This window comes from Vigna radiata, chromosome 2 (genome assembly GCF_000741045.1).
Source record: "Vigna radiata var. radiata cultivar VC1973A chromosome 2, Vradiata_ver6, whole genome shotgun sequence".
Classification (NCBI taxonomy): Eukaryota; Viridiplantae; Streptophyta; class Magnoliopsida; order Fabales; family Fabaceae; genus Vigna; species Vigna radiata.
The window spans coordinates 9,068,025-9,080,303 of NC_028352.1; the positions used below are offsets into that span (position 1 = coordinate 9,068,025).

At 32.6% G+C, this 12,279-nt stretch overlaps 1 protein-coding gene and 1 pseudogene across 1 annotated transcript; one reads left to right on the top strand and one right to left on the bottom strand.

Annotated features, from left to right (window-relative positions):
* Positions 1-580: 580 nt before the first annotated feature.
* Positions 581-1,741, bottom strand: LOC106779946 (uncharacterized mitochondrial protein AtMg00810-like). Its single transcript, XM_014668166.1, has one exon. The coding sequence runs from the start codon at positions 1,739-1,741 to the stop codon at positions 581-583; it is 1,161 nt and encodes a 386-aa protein (XP_014523652.1).
* A 4,758-nt stretch (positions 1,742-6,499) lies between these two features.
* LOC106779958 lies at positions 6,500-8,522 on the top strand (annotated as a pseudogene).
* The last annotated feature ends 3,757 nt before the right edge of the window (positions 8,523-12,279 follow it).

Genomic DNA, 12,279 nt, shown 5'->3' on the forward strand with positions numbered 1-12,279 from the left:
ATATATATATATATATATATATATATATATATATATATATATATATATATATATATATATATATATATTTAAAACAAAATTTAATATAAAAGTATTCATAAAATTCCATTAATGCATTAATATAGAGAGCCTTATTAATTCTGGCCTAGACCTCATTATAGAAAGGCCCAACCTTTGTGGCCCAATAACTTGAAATATCTCCTTCGAGATATCTCTTAGTGTCAGACGGTGGATGAAGTCTGGAGCAGAGAATGATGTGCAAGAGAGACGTGGCTCAGAAGCTCTTCGTGGCAGTTCACCGATGAAGCCAGAGGAAGATGTTGCTGGAACGGAAGCGACCGAAAAGAGAGGGAGCGTGTCGGTGGTCAAGGTAAGAAAGAATACTGAAACTCTATCATTTTATTCTGGTGTATCTTCTTATATTAAGCACTGGAAAGCAACTCTATATATATAGAGTTCCGGTGGAGGGGATTTACAGGAATCCCTAACAGAAAGCATTAAACGCTAAACAGAAAATACCTAAAACAATAAATGTTGCTCTCTGGAGCAACGAACATACATAAGCTCTAATAGCCTCCCCTCAAGCTAGATGGTGGATGTTCACTAGTCCGAGCTTGGGGATGATAGATCTGAAGCGCGTACGGTGAGGAAATTTGGTAAAAACATCGGCGAGTTGTTCCTCCGATCGGATCGGTAGAAGACGTAGAAACTTGGCTTGAATCTTTTCGCGAACCACATGGCAGTCCAGCTCGATATGTTTGGTTCGCTCATGGAAGCTCTGGTTGTGGGCAATATGTCTCGCAGAGTTGTTGTCGCAGTAGAGAACTGCAGTAGCATCAAGTTGAATTTGAAGATCTTGGAGAATATAATGGAGCCACTGCATTTCACACACGGTAGCAGCTAAGGCACGATACTCCGCTTCAGTAGATGACCTTGAAACTGTGGTTTGCTTCTTCGACCTCCATGAAACAAGAGATGCTCCAAGGAAAGTGCAGTACCCAGTAGTATATCTCCGTGTATTAGGACAAGTGNCNCAATCGGAGTCACTAAATCCCTTTATNTGTATGCTGGAATCAGNAGCAAAGAAAANCCCTTNAGAAGGANTGGATTTAACATACCTCAGAACGTGCTGCAGGGCCTGATAGTGATAGTTAGTGGGCTGCTGCATAAATTGACTTAAGAGATTAATAGTAAAACACAAATCGGGTCTAGTATTAGTAAGATAGAATAGCTTCCCTATTAATCTGCGATAGATACTAGGATCATCCATGTAATTCTCTTCTTTGTATGAGGAATTAGTGCTGCTTAAGAATGGTGTAGAGCAAGGTTTGCTTCCCAGCATTCCCGTTTCTTCAAGAATATCAAGGGCATACTTTCTCTGACAGAGATGTATCCCTTTCTTAGATCTGGCAACCTCAAATCCCAGAAAATATTTTAGTTTTCCAAGATCCTTTATTTGGAATTGACGATGGAGAAGAGTCTCTATGTGAGTGATTTCATCCATGGAATCTCCTGTTAGGACAATGTCATCTACATAAACAAGCAAAGCTATAAAACTCGTGGAACTTTTCTTAATGAATAAAGAGTGATCAGACTTTGACTGAACATAGTCTGCAGATATAAGAAAACTGGACAGTTTCTCAAACCACTGTCTGCTGGCCTGTTTTAGGCCATATAAGGACTTGGTGAGCTTGCAAACTTGCTCATTTGTATCAATATTCAGACCTGGTGGAGGATCCATGTAAACTTCCTCATTTAAATCTCCATGTAGGAAAGCATTGTCAACATCTAGTTGATGTAGAAACCAATTCCTTGAGGCAACTAGGGCAAGTAGGAGTCTGACAGATGTGAGCTTAGCCACAGGGAAAAAGTGTCCAAAAAATCGATTCCTTCTTGTTGAGTATAACCTTTGGCCACCAATCGGGCCTTATATCTCTCCACAGTACCATCAGCTTTATACTTTATTTTGTAAACCCATCTGCATCCAATGGGTTTCTTCCCAGGAGGCAGCTTAGTCAAATACCAAGTACCATTGTCTTGCAGTGCTTTGATCTCTTTCTGCATAGCATCAATCCATTCAGGGGAGTTTCTGGCCTCTGCATACGAATTAGGTTCTTTCCCAGCACTTATGGAAATGGTATATCTCAACTGTTTGTCAGATAAAGATTCATAACACAAGACATTAGTCATAAGATAAGGAGTCTTTAACCTGTTTTTAACACACAAAGATGTGGAAGGAGAATAATCATCTTGGACATAATCTTTCAAATATTCAGGAGCTCTCCTCATCCTGTTTGATCTCCTCTGGTCGTTTCTTTGTTCTTCTTCTATAGGATTCGCATCTGCAGCACTGTCAATAGTATGATCAGTGTGACTCTCGTCATCATTTTCGTCCTCTGTTTGGATCTCCCTTTGGCTGCAAGGAAAGTTATGCAGAAAAAATGTGCTATCTTCTCTATTGTTTTTATTTCCAGAATTTTCTTGTTGATTTTTATAGGGAAAGATGTCCTCATAAAATATTACATTTCTACTGATGAAAATTTCCCTTGTATTAATGTCAAGAACAATGTACCCTTTTACCCCATTCTTGTATCCTAGAAAGATCCCTTTTCTAGCCCTAGAGTCGAGCTTACTTCTGTTACTTTCCAAAGTTGAAGCAAAACACAAGCATCCAAAAACCTTTAGATCAAGATAAGTGGGGGAGCCACAATGCAAAACATCATAAGGAGTTCTTTCTTTAATAACAGGCGAGGGCAATCTATTTATCAAATATATAGCATGACAAAGAGCATATGACCAATAAGCATGGGGAACATTAGATTGAAAGACTAAACTACGGGTGACATTCAATATGTGTTGGTGTTTGCGCTCCACAACAGAATTCTGTTGTGGAGTTTCAACACAGCTGGTTTGATGTTCAATTCCATGTATATTGTAGATGCTGGGACAATTAAACTCTGGGCCATTGTCGGTCCGTATGATTTTAACAGTTTTATTAAATTGGGTTTTGACTTTCATGATAAAGGATTGTAAAAGTTCTCTGGTTTGACCTTTATTTTGCATAAGAAAGCCCCAAGTGTGTCTACTACAATCATCAACAATAGTAAGGAAGTATCTATGACCATGCACAGATGGGATAGAAATAGGACCCCATATGTCACAATGTATAATGTCAAAACAATTGGTAGTCAACGAATTATGTTTAGGAAAAGGAAATTTGTGCTGTTTTGAATAATGGCAAATATCACAAGTACTATTAGAATCAATCCGAATATAAGGAAAGTTTTTGCATATTCTTTCAACAACTTTATGTCCTGGGTGGCCTAATCTATAGTGCCACAAGTTCATTTTTACATGCTCATAAGAGAAAACAAAACTAGATTTCAGATTCTTTCCAATAGGCTGCAGGTAGTAGAGTCCTTTGTGTACCTTAGCACATCCAATCATCCTCAATGTAGATTTGTCCTGGATTTTACACATCTCAGAGGAGAAAGTTAGTGTGCAATTTATATCTCTAGCTAAACATTGAACAAAAATCAGGTTGAAAGTGAATTCTGGAATGTATAAAACATTAAAAATCATAAATTCTTGTGAGAATTGTACAGTTCCTGCATAATGGGCTGTAACAGTAGAATTGTTTGGCAATTTAACTGATATAGGCTTGATTTTATTAAAAGTCATGAATAGATTTTTGTCATGAGTCACATGGTCTATGGCTCCTGTGTCCATGATCCATGTAAAAGTACCTTGTTTGTCTTCTACGTTATCTTTGTGTATCTGACTGATACTGTGGGAAGGTTTTTCGGTTCTGTCAACCATTTCAAGAATTCTCTTCATTTGTTCTGGTGTGAATGAGCCTTGTACAGTATTATTATTGCTTTGCTGGCTGGTCTGTGTACTAACAGGGGCAGTGCAAGCATTTGTGGATGCCCATTCACTCTGTCCTGCACCATTCTGATTTTTACTGTCTTTCTTGTACCATGGGGATACCCATGTTTAGAATAGCATTTGTCTATTGTGTTATGACAATAAGAGCATTGCTCTCCAAATATATGTTAAAGATATATATAATTAAGACGTCGTCACGAAAAATACATGTTACGTAAATTTTTACTACGTCATAAAATAAATGTGTAAACATATTATAACGTACAAAACTATGTACGTCATAGTTTGTTTTTGTACGTCATAAAATATGATTTTTGTACTAATATAGGGAGAAGCTTTTCGGAAAAGTTGTCATGGTCAGATTTGATTCTAACATATTAGTCTGTCAAGAGAGAGTGCGACAAGAAGAATGAATCAGATTCTAATGCAGTATATACAATTAAATATTTGCATAAAGCTGGGGCAAATGTCATCTTGGTCAGTGATTGGAATATGAATATTCCAGAACTTCACACAGATTCAGTTACAGGTACTTTCTTAAAGGCTTTTTGTTCAATCCTTGTCGCTAGTTGCCATGTTTAACTAGTTTGTCATCGATTGAATTGCTTATAGCAATTCTAGTTTTATTAATGAGAGGAAAGACAGAATAAACTTATTGAAAAGAAACTTTAAACTATGTGGGCAATGGAATTAATCAACCATATTGGATGATTGATTATCTCTTGTTGTAGATTTCTTATCAGAAGTTCTTCAAATACAAATTGTTTCACTGTATGCCATGTATTTTGAGAAGCAAGCAAAGATGAATACCCATGAGAAAGAGAATATTCATCTTCTTGAGAATCTTTCTAATTTCAAAGAGTTCTAGAATATTATCATCAGGAGTTGATATCTTTGTCAACGACACCTTCTCCAACTGTCATAAAGTTTTAGCCTGTATAGCTAGTTTTCACTTTGAGGAGAGGCTTGATCAACTGAAGAATCTTGCAGAAGCCAGCACAAAGCCATATGTAGCAATTGTATGTCCCTTTTGCTTTTAATGTCATTTGTTATAATTAATAGCTTTTACATTCAAGAAAGTCTCAAACCAACCCAAGAATCTGAAGTAGCTTTCTTTAAGAAACTCAACTTTTTTCTTCAAAAATAATTGAAAAATCAAATAAAACAAAAACAAAAGTGTTCATTAAATTACGACATAGTTATATATACTTATATACATAATCTATCATGTTTGCACTTATATACATAATCTATCATGTTTTAATTTAATATATTCCTTTTCAATATAATTGATTGTATAATAATATGGATGTTTCTGTTATAATAATGCACTAAAATAATAAATAAGTTAATTTAAATTTTTTTACCTTGATATGATTCATTTTAATTTATTGCTTTGATGCACATTTTTTTCAAGTACTAATTTTTTTTTAATAACTTATAGTTATTTTTATTTTAAATTTATTTCAACTTCAATTATTGTCATTTTAATTTTTTTTAATGTATTTAAATATTTCTGTAACGTTTACTTATTTTTTGTTTTTGTTTTAATACATAAATTTTTAGTTGTATAAACCAATAATTTTTTAACTTATCATATTAGCAAAATTATTCATAAATTTTAGTTTAATTAAATTTTAAGCCTTTATAAATTTAAATTCTTTTAAACACATCTTTATTACTTAGTTACTTTTCATTTTACAACAAAATTATTTTATATTAATTTTAAAATCTTACCATTCTTAACGCATAGAAACAAGATTACATCATAAAATAACATCACTTTCTTATGTTAATGAAAAAGTTAAAGAATGGAATGATTTGAAAAAATATAAATATTTTAAGTATTCAATACATTTGAAAAAAAAAATAATATAAATTAAAAACTTAAAATATGTAGATCTATTATAACGTACAAATGTCATAGTTCGTTTTTGTACGTCATAAAATATGATTTTTGTATTAGTATCTAGATAAAAAGCGTTTTAGGTTCTTTGAGATTCTAAAGAGGGAATAGTTTGTTTGTCCAACTTCTATTTTTTTTTGTATATATATAATTCAAGTCTCAATTATACTAATATAAGATGTATAGTTAGCTGAAACTCATTAAATTATTGATATAAAATGGAATGAATTTAAAGTACGAAAACCAGTTCATGTACGAAAACCAGTTTCGCTTGAGAAATTAAAATATTAACTTGAGAAAAAAAATGTAAAGAATGAAAGTTCTATATGAAAAAAATATATTTAGTTAAATGAAACTTATAAATATTATATTTTGATGCAATTTTCAAGTAAGCTCAATTAATATATGTATTTCTTACCATAGAAAACGTGAGTTAATATGTTTTTAAGGTAATAAGTTGGCATTTAGTATAAAGTTTCACTAAAAACTAAACAATTAATTAATTAATTAACTTTGCTTAATTGGATGACTTTATTTTATATGAAAACATGTTAAAGGACCCATTTCTCTTATTTTTATGTCTTTTGACTAACTAAAATCCACACAGCCTTAGAGTGTCATAAATTCCAAAAGCTTTATTTTAAGAAAAATCTATATAAATTCCTTTGCTCACTACACTTCATGGCTTGACTTTGTTCATTCCTTTGTGGTCCAGAGATTAGCATCTCAAATCGTGTTCTCCGTCATTTCCATCAACATTTAGATAACTTCATACGTGTTTCATTTGTCGATGAGGAGTTGGATAAACTGTTTTCAACTGATCTGTCATCACGTGCTCAGAACAAGAAAACTGACTTGTACACGAGAATTCTTGACATCCTTAAAAATGGCATTGTTATTGGCGATAAGAAGTTTGAATTTCTAGCATTCTCATCAAGTCAGTTGAGGGAAAATTCTCTCTGGATGTTTTATTCCGAAAGGAAGAGTAATGATGGGATGTCTAGATGAAACTTGTACCCTGGAATATGGTCAAGTATTTGTGCAGTTTTCCAGCAATAGGCTGCAGAATCTATCTGATGATACTGATTCCTATGATTTGCCAAAAAATTATATGGTTAATGGTCAGGTGGTAGTAGCCAAAAACCCTTGCTTGCACCCTGGTGATGTGCGTGTTTTACAAGCTGTGGATGTTCCAGCTTTGTACCACATGGTGGACTGTGTAGTTTTCCCTCAAAAAGGACCAAGGTAATAGCTTAAATATTTCTATTTCTATTAGTTTTCAACACTAAAAAACTTTCCTCTAAATGTCCACCAACATTTATCTCTCAAATGCTGCATCGTGGTTTTGTAATTTCCTTTTAAATGTGTATTGATACCACTCTGATAACTGATTTTTAATATTAGACCTCATCCAAATGAATGTTCGGGAAGTGATCTGGATGGAGATATCTACTTTGTTTGTTGGGACCCTGAGTTGATTCCTTCCAGCCAAATCCCACCAATGGACTATACTCCTTCCAAAACTACAGAGCTGTATAGAGGTGTGACAATTGAGGTATCATTCTCAAAGCTTGACATCCATAGGCATTTTAGCATTGAGGTATAGAAGTTTGTGACTTGTTTCTTTGTGCAGGACGTTCAAGAGTACTTTACCAATTACATTGTGAATGACAGTCTGGGAATAATTGCCAATGCACACACTGTCTTTGCTGACAGAGAACCAGGAAAAGCCATGTCTGAAGAATGTCTTAAGCTTGCAAAGCTGTTTTCAACAGCAGTCGACTTTCCAAAAACTGGTGTTCCAGCTGTTATTCCTGGTGAACTGTATGTCAAAGAATATCCTGACTTCATGGAGAAGTCTGACAAAGTAACCTATATATAGGCTAATGTAATAGGAAAGCTCTATAGGGAAGTTATAGAAACAATTTCATCAAATGGTGGCTATGTTTCATCCTTCACCTTAGAGGTCTCGAGAAGGTCTTATGACACTGACATGGAAGTTGATGGCTTCATGGATTATGTTGATGATGCTTTCTATTACAAAACCAATTATGACTGCAAGTTGGGAAATCTTATGGACTACTATGGCATCAAAACTGAAGCTGAAATTGTAGGTTATATTTTTGAAGGAAAGGTTGAGGGAGTGGAACAGAGAAAACTGAGAGAGTGGAAGAGAGGAATATAAAACTGCTTGATATATTATTTTGCAGTGCAATTACTTTTATAAAGTAAATAAGTGAACGTAATGTACAAAAATGTTGGCCTCTATAACCACTAACAAATTAGAGCTCTTAGTGCCTAGAAAATAACAAATAAATTCTACTAGTCAATATGACTTTTATTTTTCTAAAAAAATAGCATAACATATAATTTTAATTTTTTAATTTCTAATAGTCATTAATCAACAGAAATCCTCAGCGGTTATATCATGAAACTGTCAAAATCCTTCAACAAAAGGAGGAATGGAGGATCAATCGATATGGCTGTGAGGTCCCTAAGGAAAGAGGCCAGGTCCTGGTTCAATGAGGGTAGCAATGGTGATGATGCATATGCAAAAGCTTCTGCTTGGTACCATGTTACTTATCATCCTAGTTACTTTGGTTTGTACAACGAAGGAATGAAGAGGGATCATTATCTGAGTTTCCCATGGTGTGTTTACCATCAGCTTCTCCAAATCAAGAAGGAGAAAGTCTCAAATACAAGGTTGAGTGGGTTGACTCTGCATTAATTCCCTGTTTTCTACTTGGATTTCTGGGGCACTCATGGAATACATGTAGATATTGCGTAAGTGTGAAGAGCACTTCCTTTGTGTAAATGTGGCTTTGAATGATTTCGTTGCAGATCAAATATATTCTTTTTAACATCAACAAATATTATTTTAATATTTTAATCTTTATATATACAAATTTTTAGAATATCTTTTAACTTTACCGCCTAAAGTCAAATAATATATATTATATATAGAATAAATAATTAGTCAATATAATATAGGGTTAAATATGTTTTTAGTCTCTATATTTTGGGGCGATTTTGGGTTTAGTCCCTCTCTCAAATTGAGGTACAATTTAGTCCTTTAACTTTAGAAAACTCTTGTTTTAGTCATTTTTACCAAAAATATTTTTAACTTTATTTGTTGTTTTAAACGCGTTTCTCAGTTAACATTGAAGCAAAAATGTGTAAACAATCAAATAGTATAATGAAACGTGCTTGAAACAACAAATAAAGTTAAAAAAATTTGGTAAAAAGGACTAAAACCAGAGTTTTCTAGAGTTGAAGGACTAAATTGTACCGACTAAACCCAAAATCTCTCCAAAATATAGGAACTAAAACATATTTAATCCTACAATAAATATATATATATATATATATATATTACTTTTAGAATAATTACAATCTTTATATAATAATTTTAATTCTTTTAATTTTATTGAACTTTGTGTAGTTGAACTAATCTTTATATATTATGAATTATCCTTGTTAATATCCATACATGTTATTTTAATTTTTTATTTTTATATATAGCAACTTTTATTCTTTTTTAATTATATTATCTATAGCTAAATATTTTTATTTTAATACAATAAAAAATATTACTTAATACAAAAACTTTAATTTTGTTAATAACTTAAGTAAGGAAAATAAAATTTTAACACCATTTTTTGACACCATTTTGACACTGCACACGTGTCAAAATGTGATTGGACGATTTCAAATTAAAAAAGTTGAGATAAGGATATATTTGGAAGAGAAAAACCAAAGTTTATTTTTTTAATTTGAAATCGTCCAATCACATTTTGACACGTGTGCAGTGTCAAAATGGTGTCAAAAAATGGTGTCAAAATATCATTTTCCAGTAAGGAAACAAACATAATTAATATTTAATAATTTTCATATATTTATTAAAAATAACGTTAATATATATAATTAATATTGAAAAAGTATTTTATTTTATTCTTTAAATTTAAATATTTTAATGACTCATATAAGATTAATTATAAATTAATATTAATGACTTTTATTAAATATATGTAACAGTTATTACATAATTGATAAAAATATAATCGACGACAAAATAAGGAATAAAAATTTTCAAACTTAGAACGAAACTAAAAACATGGATTGAGAGTATTATGTGAACCATCTTTGATTCTTTGTGAACCTGTGGGGTTATAATGGAAGCACACAACTTGAATTGGACGAAAAGTGGAAATAGTAATGTTGCTGGAATAGTTCATTATGCTTATGAGTAATTCACGTGAAACTAAGAATTGTCTTATTATCATATTAAGCTCAGTTCTGTGATGCTTTAATCGACTACAGGTCCGGTTGCAATAGCAGCAGCCTCATTAGGTACTCGGTTAAGTGGAACTCATTATAGTTTGACACTTTGCTATAAACAACAACACCAAAGTTTAAGATCTCTGACACAGGTAAATTTCATTATTGTTTTCGAGTTTTTTGGTTATTTTCAAAAAGCTATTTAATTTATAGAATTGGGTTAACAACTTTTCAGGATTCAGTTTTGCATACTCATTCCCCTTGTAGAACACTCCCACAATCTTCTTCTTTTCACCTGACACCTATTTTCAATCATAGGGAAAAGTAAATAAATCAATCACAGTCATGCATAAACAGAGTTGAAGGAAACAATATTAATCATGATGTTGCATGAGCATAAATAATTAAACATTCATTAACACACATTTTTTGAGGATGTGTTGTAGAGTGGGGTAACAACGGTTTCTTGAGTAGTTGTTGTCTGGACTTCAACTAGGTATTCTTGTGCTTCTTGTGTGTTATCACTCATGGCTGAAAGAGAAGTTTAAAACAGAATAGCAATAGAAATGATGAAAAGGAGAACTAAGAAGAGATGCAAATGAAAGATTTCTTGCTAGTGTGTGTCTGTGGGAGAGAAGAAAGGTGGGTTATATAGAGAAGTGGAGTTGCTTGGTTATGACACGTAGATCAGACACGGTGTCTATGAACAAGTTTCACCTTGGCCTCAGCAAAAATACATAGACAAAAATTAAAATTGCTGACATAAAGAATGAATACAAATGAGAATAATACTTTCTTAATACAACTGTTATTGAATGATATTATTTATTAAAAAATATAAAAATTGAACGTATATAATTTTTATTTAAGAATGTTTAATAAATTTTAAATCCATTGGTGCCTGCTGCCTTTCCGGTTGAGATGAAGAGGAATTATGGTTTCTCACACTATAATATTAGTTTGGACCCCTTTATTTTGTCTTTCTATTTTGTGTTTTTTATTATGAATTTTTTCAAATGGTTACATTATTTTTAAATTAATTTCCAATTTCCAATATTAGTTTTGAAAATAGAAAAAAAGAAATATTTTTCAGAGGTTCTTTTTGTAAGGGCCTTATAATTCTTTTTAATTTTAAAAGAAAAAGTAATTGGACCTTATAATTTGGGGCAGCCAAGCCTATAAGCTAAGGGTGCCTTAGCCTTAGAGGAAGGTTTTTCTTTTCAGAAGTCAGATTTCATTTGCTGAGCTTACATTCTCTCTCTAAAACATAGGTTTTCCATTTTCCCTAAACTTAGCTCTGCTTTCTCTCTAAAATCCCAGCTCATTAAACCAATTAAATTTTGATTTGAAGGTGCTCTAACGTTCACCTCACCAAGGGCTCCATTTTGAACCGATCATTTTCGCCATCCTTCCCGGTAAGCGGTTCTCTACTATTTCTCCATTTCCTTAAATCTAGGACTTGCTGTCCTACGAATGGCACGTGCTCTGTGCCTGTCCCTTTCCGTTCTTTATTTTGTTTTAGTTCTAAGAAGTTGTCTTCATCACCAATTTGGTGATCTGTACGTTCTGTCAAGCTCCGTTATGTGTAGAGGGTGTTGTTAGGGCGTCTTCAATTAGTTTATTTTGAGAAACCCAGGTAAGGAGAGTTAGTTATTTTTCTTTAAATTTATTGCTTGAATCTGATTTGAAAATGTATGCATGTTGTATTTTGTACTGTTGTACTGTTTTGAACTTTATTTTGGATTATTTTGTGAGAAAGATTGGGTCTCTTGAATTATGTGAACTAGGAAGAAGTAGGTGCTGCAATGTGGGATTTATACAAAAAGAGGAGTTGCCTCTGTTTTATTTGGGTACCTTGGAATATGATAGTGATCAAAGAAAGGAAGAAGGATAGAAGTGTAATGTGTATTTAGGTTTATGGAAAGAAAAAAAAAAGATTATGTAAAGAAGCTTGGAATGGACAGTGAGAAATCTTCTTGTGAATCTTTGAGACTGTGTGATCTACAACGCATTCTATGTAGGTAATTAGAGAGGGAGCGTCTTGGTCCTGGATGCCGAGAAGATTAGTGTGGATTTTGTGAAAGAGTTGATTGGAAAGTTTAAGTAAGAGAGAATGTTGATGCACTGTGTGAGTCTGTGAGTGAAAAATGCTAGTTATATATATATATATATATATATATATATATATATATATATATATATATATA